At 37.2% G+C, this 18,275-nt stretch overlaps 1 protein-coding gene across 5 annotated transcripts in view; it reads right to left on the reverse strand.

Annotated features, from left to right (window-relative positions):
- The window catches only part of FRY (FRY microtubule binding protein), a 447,087-nt gene that overhangs the window by 125,148 nt on the left and 303,664 nt on the right, over positions 1 to 18,275 (reverse strand). For all 5 annotated transcript variants that reach the window (XM_027589569.2, XM_027589564.2, XM_027589563.2 and 2 more), the window contains 6 exons: positions 14,889 to 14,992; positions 14,303 to 14,411; positions 12,360 to 12,446; positions 6,459 to 6,630; positions 4,985 to 5,117; positions 665 to 772 (listed from right to left, as the gene is read on the reverse strand). In XM_027589569.2, coding sequence (XP_027445370.1) covers positions 665 to 772; positions 4,985 to 5,117; positions 6,459 to 6,630; positions 12,360 to 12,446; positions 14,303 to 14,411; positions 14,889 to 14,992 — 713 coding nt within the window. The remainder of the gene's footprint in view (positions 1 to 664; positions 773 to 4,984; positions 5,118 to 6,458; positions 6,631 to 12,359; positions 12,447 to 14,302; positions 14,412 to 14,888; positions 14,993 to 18,275) is intronic.

An 18,275-nucleotide genomic window follows, 5' to 3' on the forward strand; every position in this document is an offset into this window, starting at 1 on the left:
TGTAACGACATAATTTCACTTAAAACAAATTAACTTGAGGTTCTAGTTGGACTGCACATTCTCATAGACAATGTTGGGAGGGTGATACATATACGGCTTTTGGCAGCTTTCTGAAGCACTAAAATTAGTTAAGGATCCCTGTTACCTACCTTCTTGGCCCCCTGGGGGTCTGTGGGCATCAGACTGGGAATCAGACCCTGAATGCCCTCTTCTCCAGGCAGATTCATCTCCTCATTTCCTGGCCCCACCCCTGGGCCCTTGTTCATGTCACGCTTTTCCTTTCTGAGTCCTATCTCAAGCTCCACCTTCTTCCAGGACTGATCTGCTGACTTCCTCAGTCCCTAGTAATCCCTCTACCCACTGAACTCACGTATCACACTTTTTGTGCCATTAGTTTGCACAGTTTCAGGCCTTGGATTGTTAGTTACCTTATGAGCTTATGTATTCGCTTCTACATTGGATTTTAAGCCCCTTGAACATGGGGAAAAAGACAAAAAACATTTTTTTATTTCTCCTTACCAATACATAGTACCTAGAATAATGCCTCATTTAGTACATATCTGTCAATTTTTAATAATCATTCTTTTTTTTTTTTTTTTTTAGGACTCATGACAAAGGATTACAATCAGTTTAATCAAATACACCCATGGCAGTTCTCACTTACCTAGCCAGCAAGTCAATAAGTTCAAGTTTTGACATTCCATCAGGAAGCAGTCGGGGGATAGCAGCAACACAGGTCCTGAAAAGATCTATTTTTGGCTTTCTCTCACCCCTAGAATTTGAAAACAAACACAGGTCAAAGGCTATAAAAAGTTTTTAAAAAATCAATCAAGTATGTGAAAAAAGACTAGAATCCATGCCTTCTGAATCACTGCGTGGTGTTTACTGCGTATTATCCTCAAATATTTATGACCTTCATAGCTTGGCCAGTTCTAAGAGAATGTACAAAGATTTGATTCTTAGAGGTATATATCCAGAAAGAGAAATGCCAATGTCAACACTATTCTACCATACAGTTTGCCATTCAGTTGGGTTCCATGGGCTTTGGTCCCTGTGGACTGCAGGGGGTGGCTGGGTAATAGACATTGGGGAGGGTATGTGCTACGGTGAGCGCTGTGAATTGTGCAAGACTGTTGAATCACAGATCTGTACTTCTGAAACAAATAACGCAACATATTTTAAGAAAAAAGAAAAAGAAGAAGATAGCAGGAGAGGAAGAATGAAGGGGAGTAAGTCAGAGGGGGAGATGAACCAGGAGAGATGATGGACTCTGAAAAACAAACTGAGGGTTCTAGAGGGGAGGAGGGTGGGGGGATGGGTTAGCCTGGTGATGGGTATTAAAGAGGGCACATTCTGCGTGGAGCACTGGGTGTTATGAACAAACAATGAATCATGGAACAGTACACCAAAACAAATGATGTAATATATGGTGATTAAAAATTAATGCTTGAAAAAAAAATACTGAACGCACTAACATGCCTAAATGCATCAGCATGTAACAAATATGGTGCAGTCATTCCTACATTCAGCATTTAAGAGTAGGATTTTTGTGTATACAAGGAACGGTGCCTCTAACAAGCACGACATCTGGAAGCTTCTCTCCCTAGTGAGTTATGCTTCTCCTCTGGAGGTCCCCACTGTCATTTAAAAAATTAAGTGCTTCCAAAAATAAGTCTTTCATAATGTCAAGTAAAATCCTGAAATGTATATAGTTGTGCACTCAGTTCAGAGTTTTAAAATTACTCTGATGAGTCTGACCTCTATGGAGATTCCTTCCCTCGTTTTATTGTCTTCAGAATATGAATGCTTAAAGATAATTAATGTCTTCTACATTCTGTTGTAAAATCTGAAGGAACACTACATTTTATGACAAATTATTTCTATTTTTAGTTGATTAAATAGGTAACTGATTCTTAACCACATACTTTATCAAGAACCTTTACGAAAAAACTACGCCACCCATCAAATCCTTCAAAGAACTAAGTGACAAAATATAACAACATATTAACATAACAACATAATAATATATTTAAATTCTGATAATTCAGTCTTCTGAGAATAAATATAAAACTGTCATGAAATTAATGGTATTGTAGGACACAAAGACAATGATGAAAATGCAAAGTAGAATAAAGTCATTCTTTCTTGGAATAGTAACTGTGGTCAGAATAGAAATGCAGCAAGCAGAATCCACCCTCTCTATAACCAGACAGCAGTTTTGCTTTTTAGCCTGGCTTTGTTTAACTTGGTTAGGAATGAATATAATATAAAACTGTTTATGTGAAAAATAAAACATACATGTTGACTTCTCAAATACTCTATTTTTGCAGAAAGTTATAGGATGATTTTCTGTCCTTTTCCATAGCATAGAATGCATGAGCACTAGAGAAGGAGCCATTGCACAGTGGTTTTTAATCAGCTGAAGGAATGAGAAGTCTTCAGGTGACATCCTCAAATAGCTGTATTGAGTTAGAGCCTAGGGATGGCTCTTAATTGTTCATTTGCAACATGGTGAGTCGTTTAAATAGTTCTCCTAGCTTGCTCACCAGATGTTTTAAACAGCTGGGAATATTTTCATATCTGTTGGAAAACAGATGACCCCGCTGACCCGAATTTGTAAGGCAAATTCCGCCAGGCTTCCAAGCTGATAAAATGAGCCTAGATTAGAAACTCTAATGGGTGCACGATTTCCTACTACTGTAGTCCTTGCTCTCTGGGCTTTTAAGGATTTATTTATTTATTTTAGAGAGAGCGCATGAGGGGGTGGGGGAGGGGCAGAGGGAGAGAGAAAATCTCAAGCAGACTCCCCACTGAGTGCAGAATCTGAGGCAGGGCTTAATCTCACAGCCCTGAAATCATGACCTGAGTGGAAATCAAGAGTCGGACACTTAACTGGCTCCCCTCTCTGGGCTTTTATAGGAAGTGGACCCCCCAAAACATGATTTTTATGAACAGATACTGTTATTATTTGCTAGCATGTACCACAAAGGGGATGAAGAATGGAAATGGTGCAACCATAGAATGCTAATATTCAAGTTTATACCCTACCCAGGATATGGGAAAGTGAAGGATTGACTATCAACTCCAATGATGGTTTCCATTTGCATGGTGTGGACCTCAACTGTCTTCTGCCAAATGCTTACCTTTCTTCAATGTTTCTTTTTGTCTTTGGGAAATGTAGCAATGAGTTATTTCCCACTCAGGGACCTGCCTTAAAATGTAGCAAGGAAAATATTCCTAGCCCTATTTGGGGGGGTCTTAAGATGAATAGGGAAAAGTAAAGAATCATCTTAGAAAAAGTTTAAGGTATTGGTGAAAATACAAACAAAATGTTTACCGTTACATTTAAACCTGTACATTTTTATGGTTTTGAATATATTGTTTTGGTCCTGACCCTATCGTATGATCTCTTGATTGTAAATATAGTTTTCTTTTAAAAGCTTTTTTTTTTTTTTTACTAATTTTAGGGGAAACAACTACAATGCAGAAGTTTTAAAAGCATTTCTTATATCTTCTATATTATCAATTGAAAATTGCTTTGATATATTGAAAAAGCACGTACTAATGAGGTTAAAGGTTGACTAACAATCTGGCAATTTGTCAGGTAAGAACTGGAGCTGGAGACATCTAATGTTATTCATCTTTGTCAACTTCAATTTTTGTGATTATTTAAATGTGATCATTTAGGGGCGCCTGCCTTCGGCTCAGGTCATGATCCCACCAGTGTCCTGGGATCGAGCCCCGCATTAGGCTCCCTGCTCCATGGGAAGCCTGCTTCTCCCTCTCCCACTCCCTCTGCTTGTTTTCCTTCTCTCGTTGTGTCTCTCTCTGTCAAATAAATAAAGAATATCTTAAAAAAAAATGTGATCATTTAAATCAAATGAATGGCAAGCTGCAGGATAATATGCATTGTATCATCCCATTTTTGTACAGCACATGCATATATACATATATTTGTGTTGACAAAGGAAAAGTTCTGGAAGGAATCACACTGAGTCAAGGAATGGTCGCAGATATCAAGTGGAGCTCTGAGAAGGGGATTTTCCTTTCAACTTCATATACTGCTAAATGTGCATTTTAAAATAATTCTGTATACTTTACTTTGTCTTATCATGTATTGTTTTGTTTTATCATACTTCATTTTTCACATGCTGCCATTGTAATTAAAATACAAACCCACAATATGAATTTCCCTGTATAGGTAACAACCCTCCAACTAATTGTGGTGTTTGGAACTGGAGATGCTAGAGGACCAAAGGAAACTTTCCCAATTGTATTTTTGGGGAATTATGCCCCAGGTGTCAAATATAATTTAATTCATAGTCCAACAACAAAGTCTGAAGTCTCTTAGAATGTAAAGTTATAACCTAATCCTAGTTCCTGCCATCACGGATCAAAAGCAGCAAATTCAAGTTGTATGAGTTTCTTTGGCAGAGTTCTAATTATAAAGCCACAGCTTAGATTTTGACTAAGAACACTTGATTTCTACATTCAAAACTACAAATGTTTTTGTTTTTTTTTAAGATCCAGTATTGCTATGACATGGTTGCATAGAGATTATTAGGCACATTTAACTCTCGCAGTTCAGGAACGGTCGGTCACTAAGAAACAAGTGAATTTGAAATTTATAAAGACAGAATGTTTGTGAACTGGTGATGTCACTATGCCACATAGGTTGTGATAGAGCTTGGGAGCAAAATACACTTCCGGAAAATGTGGCACAGTGAAAGAATCTTGGGCTCCATTTTCTAACTTACCGGCCTAATGATACTTGAGATGTAACTGAAATAGATCAATCTCAGGTTTGACTTTAACTTTCGAGTTAGTCAAATACTGTCAAAAGACATTTTTACCATCCTTACCACTTCTTAGAACTCTGATGCTAGGAAGAGGAGAACAAATACAGAATAACTGGGAAGAATACATGAGAAAAATCTCTGCTGGTACATTGTGGCTAATTAACAACAGTCCTCACTGTACTCACGTGATCATGTCCTCGGGTTCTTTGTTTAGCATCTGAACGTTTGTTAGCATCATACACCTTCCTACTTCTTTATCAAGGTGCCTTAAAATATTGTCCACAGCTTTTCGTACTTGAGAGTAATATAATGACATGCCTGGAAAACGTGCATTACAGTTACATCTTTGACTAAATCCATCAAGGAATGAAATCCTAGTTTGTTCATCCTCTATGACATGTTTTTACTGTAGACCATCTATGGGTCATTCATCAAGCAGATCCTAATTCAATCCTTTTTCCACTGAACTCTTAGCATAGTGCCCTGGACTTGGTGGATGTTCACCAAATAATCACTTGAATTTAATAAATAGGAATTCTAATTGTTCAGAGGGAAATATTTTCTTGAAGAGTTAAAATAAAAAGGAAATGGAAAGTTTCACTTTTGAATTTTTATGTTTTTGGTTAGTACAAGAAAATTCACCATCGTTACTGATTTTGTAAATAAAAATTAATTCTCATTTGGGGTTAGGATTGTAATAACTTTATTATTCTCTGAAATGTATGTGTGGATTTTTTTAGTAAAATAAAAATGACTTTTAAATTTTAAAATGAAGGAAAATGTATTTTAGCTATCGTATTTTTACGGCTCTCATTAAATACAGTGTCAATGTTCTACTATGGAAGACAAATATGCATAGCCTATGTATTTCATATATATATATGCATTTTATATATTTATGTATATAATACAAATGAAAAACAAATTGTTTTGTATTTAAAATTTGTATTTCAATGAAATAATTATTAATGATTATTTCTCATTCATTAAATCTTTCTGAACTCATTTGAGCATTGCCTAATTAAAGATAAATATTTTAAAGTGAAAAGTCTCCTCAAATTTCCCTCAGGTGTTTGACATAAAAATTATTTTAACAAAGGTTGTGGGAGGTTTCTAAATTCAGGTATTCAACAAAGAAGAAATCATCTCTTTGGATTAAAATAGCTAAACTAAAAGGAAAATAATCTCATGTAGGCTAAACCCACAATATAACCTGGCGCATGTGGGATTTGGAATGTTTAAAACACAGATTAAACTAATTTTACTGAAAAAAAAAAGGAAGGAAAGGAACTATAAAAATGAACAAACTAACTAACAAATGAGTATTTATACGGTTGCCTTATAAACAGGATTATCTACCAAAGGATACAGATGGCTTAGAAATTTACTGTAAAATGTAGATAATCAATATTAGGAGTCTGAAAAGACCACAGATAAAAGTCTAACATTTAAATGGCAAAATGTTTACCAGGAAGTTCCAGAAAGTTTAAAGGGCAGTAAAACAAAGCACAGCATGAATCAATCAAAACAATTAATGTTGGAATGTCTCGCCAGTTACTTCTATAAAATTTTTTTAAGTGTATCTCACTGAGGGTAAGGTTCCACTGGTTATTGTAAGGGCTTAACAAGGCCCAGCTCTAGCACATCTTTAAGACCCACCTATCATTTTGGCTTCTTCTTCAGTTAGCGTTTTACTCAAATATGTTTTCTTCACTCTCAGTGTGTTTCCTGAAGGGAGAACAGCTCCTGTCACTGGCATGGGAGGCTCACCATCTTTCTGCTGCAAGCTATCGGCTATTACTAAGAATGCCCGTAAACCAATGTTCATTCTCTGTAAGAGATAATGTGTTCATGATAAAAAGAAAAGCCCAATTATTGTAGTCGAGTTAAACCATCAGTCTTTGAGAGAAGTTAGCATGGTGTGCTATCCAGATTAGTATGAGAAAGTAATTTAAAAGGCACAAGACTTTAGGCCAAACCTACGAGTGTAAAATTACGTTCCTGTCACTGTTGGCGCACCACAAGAAAACCGCTGGAAAGATTTTCACCCTACTTGGAGGGTATGTTTGAGATGGTCATACCCAAGGAATCCTGGTGCACCTCAGAGGGAAAGGCAGCCGTCCTCTGGGGCAGCTGCAACTAAAGTAAACTGAGGTAAACAAGGGACTCCTATGTCTCCTGGAGGGAGAGAGATGCCACATGTGTTAATTCACAAAGACTGAATGAAAACAACAGGAATTCCAACTGTGAATCACAAAACACAAATGGTCCGCTCTGAATTGCGGGATGAGGACTCTTGATTCAAAAAGACTGGCAAGTTTGAAAATGAATTTTAAAAATTCCACGCCACTGAACCATGTTACTGATAAAAACACATGAGCTTATGAGAAGAAATGCCATTCTGGTCCAGATCTTTATCTTCCTCAGGCTCAGGGAAGGCATAATATTGGCTCTGAAAGATGACTCAGTGAGAGAGTTGCTACCAGTAGCAATGTCTTAAAAGGTCAGAAGGTACTAAAACATCTGCTCTTCCTTAACAGCCATGTGTAACGCATTTATACTCATATTTTCATGAAGTAATACATGAATATATATCATATGAAGTAATAGGTTTCCAGAGTAGGCTACTACCTGCAGCAGAAAATAAACTTACTACTACCAACAATGATAATCTAGTTATAATTTACCAAGTCCCTAAAATGTATCTGGAATTGCTCATTAACTCTCATTTTTAAAACAGCCATGCAAGGAATGTGTAATTACTCCCATTTGTCAGGTGAAGAAACTGGGGCCATATAAGTAGTAGGTAGAAAGCTATACGTCCAAGTCAGGTTTGCCCAAAATGCCTATTCTCTGGTACATGGTTGCATTCTATAACAAAAAGTAATATAGATTTCTATTCATTTTGGAACTATTTATTCAAGCCTCAAGGAATAATGATATTTCAACCAGGATTTGGTGAACATTTCTCTGGCTCATTTGTACCCATGCAATGTGTACTTTATGATTTTATAGCCAGTTTCCAGAATGAAAGAGCATTAACTTTAAAAAATTTAACTGTGTAGGAAAGTCCATTCATTTCCTCATTTATTTTAGTAGTTCACGAAATATGTTCTAGGCTTGTGTATTTTTCTCAAGACACAGCAATGTTTTGGATAAGGAAGTAAAATGTTCAGTTCAGGAAATGCAGTATCAGTAGAATAACCGTGGACTGACGTAAATAGTCAAGCCTCAATTATTTGCAAGTGGTATATCCAGTTTATGAACCACACTGGCCAGTTCTCTTAGTTTTCCTTCCCTCTGGATAACACTAAAGGCAGAAGTAAGATGGGATAGTTTGGGACACATATTTTTGATTTAATTTCATAAACAATTTCTTTTTGTATTTTGGGTAGTTCTGCGTCATACCTCTCCCTTCTATTATCTGTGTGGTCTTAAGAAATCATGTAACTTTTCCAAGTCCAAGTCTCAGCTTCCTTTCTGTAAAAGGAGAGCAATAATACCTATTGATCATACAGGGCTATGGTGAGGATTAGTGCCTGAAGAGTTCCTGCTGTTAATTATATATCTGTAGGTTAGAATCTCCACATTTATTTTTTAACGTCAAGTTTATTGAGACATAATTCACATACAGTAACACACACTCTTTTTAGTTTAGTTTATGATTCTTTGAATTTTGAGAAACCTATATAGTCAGGTAACTGCCATCAAAGTCAAGATATAAAATTATTTCCATCATCTCAAAAAGTTCCCTCGTGCCTCTTTACAGTCACTCCACCCCCCAACCCAGCATCTGACAATCAGTGTCTAATTCCTGCCTGATAGTTTTGGCCTTTTCCAGAATGGAATCAAATGGAACATAGCCTTTTGTGTCTTGCTTCTTTCATTTAGCATCAAGCTTTTGAGATGCTGTTGCAAAATCAGTAGTTTGTCCCTTTTCATTGCTGAATAGTATTCCACTATATTGATGATGCACGACTTGTTAGGCACTCACCAGTTGCTGAATGTTAATTGCTTTCCTATTTTTAGTGGTTATCACTAAAGCTGCTATAAATATTCATACAAACCTTTCCAGACTTTCAGAGTTTTAATTTCTCCTAGATAAATACCTTGGGGTAGAAACGTTGGATCATTGGGTAAGTGTACATTTAACCTTAAAAGAAATTGCTAAATTGTTTTCTAAAATGATTGTGTCTTTTTGCATTCTCACTAAAGTAGTATGAAGTTCCAAATGCTCCAAGTCCTTCTCAGCACCTCTCATTGTGGTTTTAACTTGCATTTCCCTAATGATTAACAATGTTGAACATCTTTTCATAAGTTTATCGGTCATTTGTATTTCTTCTTTGGGGAAGAGGCTCTTCATTTTGCCCATTTGAAAAACTGGGTTGTTTATTTTCCCACTGTTGAGTTGTGAGAGTTCTTCATATTCTAGGTACAAGTGCTTTATCAATATGTGTTTTGGAAGTATTTTCGCCCAGTCAGTGGCTCTATACTTTAATAACAGCATTTATTAAAGTGCAGGCATTTTTAATTTTGATGATGTTTATCAATTTTTTTCTTGTAATTTATGATTTTTGTGTCCCAAGAAATTTTCACCCAACCAAAGGTCACAAAGATTTTATCTCATGTTTTCTTCTAGAAGATTTACAATGTTGTATTTTACATTTAGGTTTATGATTCATTTTGACTTAATTTTTGCTTACTGTGCAAATTATGGGCTGAAGTTCATTATTTTGCAAGTGGATGTCCATTGGTCCAGCACCATTCATTGAAAAGACTTTATCCATGGAAACAACTTGAAAATGTTGCTGAAAATAAATTCACCTTCTATGCGTGGATCTTTTTCTGGATTCTTTATTTTGTTCCATTGGTCTTTATATTTACTCTTCTGCCAGTATGATACTACTGTAGCTTTACAGTAAGTTTTGAAACCAGGACATGCCAGTCCTCCAATTTTCTTCTTCTTTTTCAGAATTATGTTGGTTATTCTAGTTCCTTATAGTTTCCATATAAATTTTCGAATCAGTTTATTGAGTTCTACAGAAAATGCTATAGGGATTTTAATTGGGATTATTATTGGGATTACAGTTTAATATATAGATTAATTTGGGGACAACTGACCATTTTTATATCTTTCAATCCACAAACATTTTTCTCCACTTGTTTTGGTTGTCTATGATCTTCCTCAATGTTTTTTTAGTTTTCAGTATATAAATCTTACACATAATTTGTTAGCTCTATTGATATTTTGTTTTCATTGCTATTGTAAGTTGTTCAATTTCTATTTTTCATTACCCTAATATAAAAATATATTGATTTTATATATTTATCTTTTTATTTTTTTAAAGTAGGCTCCACACCCAACATAGGGCTTGAATTCATGACCCTGAGATCGAGAGTTGCATGTTCTACTGACTGAGCCAGCTAGGTGTCCCTATATATTTATCTTGTATCCTGCAAACTTTCTAAAATGATTATTAGTTAAGTAGGTTTTCTGTAGATTCTTTGGTATTTTCTACATAGGCAATCATGTTGTCAGTGAATAAAGAGAGTTTTATTTCTTCATTTCCAATCCATCTACCTTTTATTTCTTCTTTTTGCCTCTGGGAATGGCTAGGACCTCCAGGTCTGTGTTATTTTAGGTCAAGGCAAGAATGAGAGAAATGGATGGCTTAGAAACTTCTCACAGATGAGTAAATTCTTATGATGATGAGGATGCATATAGGAAGCCATCTTGGTCTGAATTAAAATGAGACACGTAACTGGAAATTATTTAATTGTTGAATGGTGGTGCACTATAGACTTTGTAGTAAGAGAATCCTTTACATCTCCAGGCCTTGTTCACAAGCTATTTCCAAAATATTATTTAAGACACAAATTGAATATATTCCTTGAGAAACTGTGTCCTACAACATATTTTATCAAGTGTGTGACATCTGCCTTATAGACTATTCTCATCCTTGAGTGTGCTATTGAGTGGGGTCATAAATATGTCTTTAGGCTTCTAATTACCAACTACAGATAAACTCTCCCGTAACCCTATAAGCTCAAGAGAAATGAAAGAAGATACTCAAATATCTTTTTGTAGTTTTTAACATTAAAAACCCCAAATTTCCAACTGCTCTGCCCAAAGAGGTTAACTTTAATTAATCACTGATTGAGGAGTTTGAAGGAAGAAAAAAGGGTAAGTTTTATACATGGTGATACTGATGGTAGCTTTTAATACGTTCTTTTCAGACTAATGATCTGGAAATTCTGAGCACTGTTAAAGATAGTAAAGCCATGACTCCTGAGAAGAGAAAAATATTTTGAGAAACCTTCCAGCAGGACCAGGCTCTTTAGCATAGGGTCCTGGGCCTCATTCTGGCCCAAATGCCCTGGATTTGCATAGACTTTGTCCCTCTTCCCTTGGTCCACTGACCCTGGCTGCAGCGATTTCACAAGACTGTGATATCACTAGACATGAGACAAAAACTCCCAGACTCCCATTTTGGGGCTCCTCCATGTACCCCTAGATATATGGCAACCTTAGCACCAAGAAGAGAATACACGCTGTGGTGGGAAGAAGCATAAGGAAACCAGGAGACCTGGTTCCTCTTATTGCTAACCAGCTGCTGATTTTGAGCCTCTGTCCTTACTGACAGAATGAAGGAGCCAGACAATATCACAGTGTTGATAGGAATATCCTTAAAAACAAAACAAAACAAAACAAACTATGGTGAGTTTTTTTTTTTTTTTTTTTGGCTTAAGAGTTTGTAATGTCACAATATCACAAGTATTCCATGAGGTGATCTAGAAAAGTATTTTGTTCATTTTACTGGCAAAAAAAAGCCGAAGTTCAGAGAGATAAATGTCATATAGCCAGTAAAAGTGGTAGAGCTTGTGTCAAGAGCAAATCTAATACTGTTGTCTTCTGGTTCAGTGTTCTTTCTACAATATCAGAGGGAAAGGACTGCAAAGAGGCAGCCTGCCAGGCACAGTTCTGTTGGCCCACAGTGTTTTTAAAGTTTAAACTTGAATGTGCTTCTCATTTGCATAGGTCCCTCCAATTGTGTGTCATACCCATCATTTCCATGATCTGCCTGGCCCTTGAGTTGTGATGCTGTCACAGAAACATATATTTATACATGATTCAGTTTCACTAGATTTTAGTATTTTTTATTATTACATGTATTCATTCTTCTCTGTTTCATCACTTCCCAATACTCAACTTGTTAATCTGCATCAAAATAGTTATATAATTGACTATTTAAATAAGTACTGACTAAATAAAACAACCTGACTTGTAGTGGCAGATTATCTTTTTTGGGCAAGGTTTACTCTATTGGACAAGAAGTGACTATGGTAGCACATCAACCTGCCATCATTCTAAGTCTATTCATCCAAAATCTGACTTCTGAAATTCCATCATCTATACCATTTAGTCACATAACATGGACAGAAACAAACAGAAGACTTTTTAGAGAAATGTCCTTTGCCCTATCCCCCAAAGTTACAAAGCAAAGGTATGGCTCTGTCAATATGTGCTCTGTTAGAAGTATATAAAAGGATCATTCATACCTCTGGACTGAGACTGAAAGCTTTTGCTGGTTTTCCCACACAAAGAAAATCAAAAATAATTTCTTTCATTGCAAAATCTAAACGTTCCTGTCGTGAAAAAGAGAAAACAAAACAAAGATGTTAAAATACAAATTCAACGTGAAATGTCTATTTTCATTCTAGGTACCAAACAGTTGGCTGCTAAAAGAAGCAAGATACTGCTCAATTTTACGTATCAAGAGAGTCCCTGAAGGAAGACCATGCCCACTGGAACCTTGGGTGAAGCTGCCTCTGTTTTCATGTGGTGCACAAAAATGTTTTCATTATACAATATGTGGAATTAGCCCCTAAAGCATGGAATGGCTAATGACAAAACAAAAAACAAAAAACAAATCCCCCAAAATGAAAACCCCAAACACCTGGAGTGTCAGGGCTTATACACAGTCTCAACACTTCCTGCTTGCGTTACAAATGCTGATAACTTCTTGAAACTCAGTTTAAAATGTGTTTTTAAAAATACCACTGCAAGGGGCGCCTGGGTGGCTCAGTCGTTAAGTGTCTACCTCCAGCTCAGGTCATGATCCCAGAATCCTGGGATCCAGCCCGGCATTGGGCTCCCTGCTCAGCGGGAAGCCTGCTTCTCCCCTCCCCTCCCACTCCCCGCTTGTGTTCCCTCTCTCACTGTGTCTCTCTCTGTCAAATAAACAAATAAAATCTTAGGAAAAAACCCACTGCAAAATGACTATTTTCTCCTATTCTCTAACATTTCAAATCTTTTGGCTCATATTATAATGGACAATTCTGCAAGTGAAATGAATAACCAATAAATAAGATACATAATGGTACTTAAGTAAAAAAGCATAAGCCAGATTTTAATAATTTGAGACAGTGGCTACTATGATAGGATATGTTCATTTTATACAACATATTCCAGAATAATCAAAGTACATGCTCAGCCACGTGATAACTACATGCAGAAAAATCACATTAATTCATCTGCCTGCAAAGCAAGTAATGTCTTTTCTCTAAGTGCACATATTACAGAGGCATCTCATTATACCAAACACACAGAGAGATATCAAATATTAGTCTGTGAAGTAACGACTGAACCCTCCATCTTTATATCAGTATCAATTGTACCTATCCGCATTTTCATGCTTATAATTTCCCCTTACCCACACAGCATTCTGAAGTACACTGGGCAAGCATTTCGCCCACATTTTACAGATAAAGATATAGAAGAAAGATGCTCTCTGATTTGTTAAGGGTATAGAGCTGGCTTGTAGCAGAGATTGAACTGGAATAATTATCTTTTTCCCTTGTTCTGTAAATTGCAAGGAAGTCGAAGTTGGGGTGTTTTAAAAGTAATAATCTTGGGTCTATATAGTAAATTAAATACCAAAAACTATGTTTATTATTATTGGACCCAGTTTTTAAGGAAATTAATACCTGCAAAGTTATTAGAAAAGTTCTTGGCAAAGAGTAAGTGCTTAATAAATGCTAATATTTCTATTTCATTCTTCTTTCTCACAGGGTGAAAGAGCATTTTTATTTACTCTTCAAATTTCACAAAAATCATCTTTTGATTTCCTCCAAATGTCAGATTCTTTGCTTCCTCCTGACTTGCAGAATCCAGAGCAGAGATTCAGGACAAAACAGGGACTAGGAGTCAAGAGACCCTTTTACTAATAGGCTCTGTGACCTTAGATGAGTCACTCAAACTCTGTCTCTCAGTTCCTTCATTTGTCGAATGCTGAAAACATTTAATATACTCATGTCACTCTTTGTTTTGAAGCAAAAAAAAAAAAAAAAGCTATGTGTGAAAACACTTACAAAACCATTCTGAAAAGTCTTTACACATAAGATACTACTTTAGACTCTTCATCTGGTAGTACTTCCTAGGAAAGAGACTGGCTACTTGAAGGCCATTAGATTACTCCCACTGCCAGAAGCTTCTCCATTACCTGGGCAATGAACTGGATGATTTTCACAAAGATGTTCAGAGGCATATCCCTTGGCACCACACCACGGGACCCTTTGGGGAAAAGTGTTGTGATGATGGTTATAAGACGGCTGAAAGATAGGGAGAAAAAAGAGAAGACAAGCAAGATTGGCTGAGCTCCAGTTCTGTAAGGGAAAATGGCAGATGTTTCATCTTATCTAAGTATCAGAGAGAATTTGGAAAAAGAAAACAAACCATTTCATCCCTTTTCCATTAGCATAATTACTCTATGAAAAGTTTTTCTGGAAAACTAAAGGCAGCTGGAAAATATAGCCATTTGCTTTGCTAACATGGTGAAATGCAGCCTTGGACATGGAACCACCTGGTTCCAGTAGAGGCTGAAATTTCTGTAATGGCTATTGAGCCAATGACTAAGGAAAGCTTGAAAAATGTCCTTACCACTTAGATCTTTTAGAAACTGTCAACTGAATAGTTTGTAGTTTGGTTAGTACAGGTAGCAATAAAACAAAACACCCTCTCCATTGGCTGAGAAATGGTTACCATTAACTCAGTGATATAGTTACCATTAACCCAAACCAGCTCCTTACCTCTGAGTAGCTGTGTTGCTTTCACATTTAATTCGAATCATGTAAACCCAAAGTAATCTGTACAGAGATTCCAGTGCAACTCGAGCCATCTTGGGGTCTTTATTCTACAACAGAAACCAGGATGTAAGACAGTATTTGATTTGAGATTTAATTAAGCTTAAGTGGAAAAAAAAAGATTAACTAGTAATGTATGGAGAATATTCTTTTCTGAATTCCTAGAAATGCAGGGCCCCTACAAGGCACCTGTATCATCTGGGACTTATGGGGTATTTGACTTCAGGTGTCCATTGGGTAAATAATCTATGAGGAGGGATCTAAATAGCCATGAGGACAGGACAGGGTAGTTCAGGGGGAAATCGTATCATTCTCTCTTTTGCCAAGGTGAATGCTTGTAATTGCCTTCTTCCTCTAGCCCTAGGGAACCTGTATACTCTAGCACTGAGAGAGAGAGAATCAATGTCCTCTTTCTATTGTTGATTATGCCCTTTTTGCTTTGATTCCCCAAGCTCCCTAGCTCCTCATCTAATTACTCACCAACATTTATTGAGATGAATGTGTACTAAGCAGTGTGTTAGAGCGTGGGTTATAGAGATAAAAGATAATCCTTTTCCTTAAGTTGTTCACAACCTCTGGGGGATGGGAGATGGATAATAAGTAATCAACTCTACGGCACTAGAAAAAACTGGTAGGGAGAGGAGCGAGAGAATGGAAAGAAGGGCAAGCTATGGAAAGCTCAAGGAGGGTAAGGAAAAATTTCCAGGGACAGATGAAAACTCAGTTGAACTTTAATCCCTTCATTTACTCACGTGTTCATTCAACCAAACATCTGAGTGGCTACAGTGGGCCAGGTACTGTGCTTGGCACAGTGTAGAACTTTGAACAGTGTAGAAAGATGATGGGAAGGGAGAACACATGGAAGCTAAGAGAGCTGGAGAAGATACGTCATGTCTCAGAACCTGGGAACAGTTCACATGCCAGTGCATGGGGCCGGGTGAAAGACTAGCGGCTTGTGAGGCCAGTGAGGAAGGCAGTGGTCACATGTGGGACCCCAGATGCCTGGATCCATAAGGGGACCAGGGTCCTTTTCTTTTCTCTCTTTTTTTTTTTAAAGATTTCATTCATTCACCTGATAGAGACACAGCGAGAGAGGGAACAGAAGCAGGGGGAGTGGGAGAGGGAGAAGCAGGCCTCCCGCTGAGCAGGGAACCCCATGTGGGGCTCGATCCCAGCGACCCTGGAATCACGACCTGAGCTAAAGGCAGACACCCAGCAACCGAGCCACCCAGGTGCCCCAAGACGAGGGTTCTTATGATGGTGACAGGATGCCACTAAGATCAAGGGGACCACCAAAGAAGTCCCTGCCTACAGTGAAGGGAAAGAAAGGAGCAGAGGCAGGGAGACCAGCTATGGCAGAGCTACTGGCTTCCAGGCAATAACAAGCCAGAGAGGAAGGAACTGATTCTTTCCCTACTGTCCATCTGACTCTAATTATATTCCTCTTGATTTAAAAATCATGGGTCGGGTGGTTTCCCTGATGCCTGTGGGACCCATGTAACATTTCTTGGCATGGCATGACCGACCAATCAATATGTAGTTCTAACCTACCTTTTCTGCCTCCCTTCCCTCTATTCTCCCACAAGCCCCCTAAACTCTAGCTAGGCCGTGTGCATTCCATTTCCATGTCAGGAGTGGGTTCCCTCACCCACTGCATCTTTTTTTTTTTTTAAGATTTTATTTATTTATTTGATGGGGTGGGGGACACAAGCAGGGGGAGCGGCAGGCAGAGGAAAAGAGGGAAGCAGACTCCCCACTGAGCAGGGAGCCCAATGCAGGGCTTGATCCCAGGACCCTGGGATCATGACCTGAGCTGAAGGCAGACGCTTAACTGACTGAGCCACCCGGGCGCCCCTGATCCTTCTTTTCTATCAGGTGAACCCTACCCCTTCACAGTCTACTTGAATGTCCCTCTTTTGTGCAGGCTCCTTGGTTCCTCCTCAGGTCCTCGACCCCATCCCACCAAAGCTAATTCTTCTGTCCTGAGTGTCTTCTGACCTTCATACAACCTCTAGCATACAGCCTTGTTTAGATGTCTGAAAGAAAGGGGCACTGTTTACCTTGACATCTATTAGCATTCCCACCATTCTTCAGGGGGTCGATAAATGTTTGCTAAACAGTCTTTGAGCGTCACTCTTAACTTTCTTATAGGTTTTTTGTTTTTATGTGACTTTTCTTCCCTTATTCATTTATTTATCTTGCCATAATTGTTTTAGCTGCTTAATTCTTAGTGTAGATAATTTGGATACTGATTTTTATAGAATTCATAAGTGTTTAGATATTACGCCAGATAAAGCTTATTTTTAGACTATTTATGTAAATTCTATGGAAAAGATGATTGAGGATTTTTTTTAGATTCAGGAGAAATAGAATAAATTTTTGGTGTGATCATTATAAAATTCTAGATTTCCATATGCTTTCAGGTCTGACTTTAGAATTTGTTTTATTAGTCTATGTATTCATGGGCTAATATCACATTATTTTAAGTTTTGAGGCTTGTGTTTTATTACTATATTGTACACCTGAAACTAGTATTATACTGTATGTTAAGTAACTGGAATTTAAATAAGAACTTAAAAAAATTAAACCAATGTGTTTCATTATCTGGTATGGACTATCTTCCATCATCCACTAGTTTTTTTCTTCTTTTCAAAGGGTTTTCCCAGATATTTTCCATGCTTATTCTTCCAAATAAACTTTATAACTACTTTTCTAGCTGTAGGAAAAAAAAGACCCCAACTTTATAAAGCATACATTGATATATAAAGGGTTATGATTTGCCTGTTTGATTTACATGCTTGGTTACATAGAGGAACTTTAAACTACTAAACTGGTAAAGTTGCATTTAAAATGTTCCATCATTAAAAAATTTGGGGAATTCTAATTATCCTTCCCCCAAGCACTCCAAATTAGCAAATCTATGATGTGTTTACATGGTGGTTAAAAGCAGACTCTAGACACACACTGCCTGGGTTTGAATCCATCCTTGCTCTTCAATTTATTAGTGGTGTGGCCCACCTCAGGGAAGCTCCTTAATCTCTCTGGGCCTGATTTTCACTGTCTGCAGATGATAATCCTATCTACCTCATAGGAATGTTGAGAATCAAATGAGTTAATGCATAGAGGATATTTAGCACTGTTCTTGTCCATAGTAACTATTATTATGCACAAAGCACCAGGATCTAGCAGTAAACATGCTCTGATTTGGGGGCGCTTCCATTCCAGTAGAGATGTTTCTTCATTTGTTAATTTATCTTTATTAGTATATGTATTTTATATTTGCATAGTATATCATTCAAAATTCTCTCATGTGCCTTATCTCATATTATGAAC

Source organism: Zalophus californianus, chromosome 3 (genome assembly GCF_009762305.2).
Source record: "Zalophus californianus isolate mZalCal1 chromosome 3, mZalCal1.pri.v2, whole genome shotgun sequence".
NCBI classification, from domain to species: domain Eukaryota; kingdom Metazoa; phylum Chordata; class Mammalia; order Carnivora; family Otariidae; genus Zalophus; species Zalophus californianus.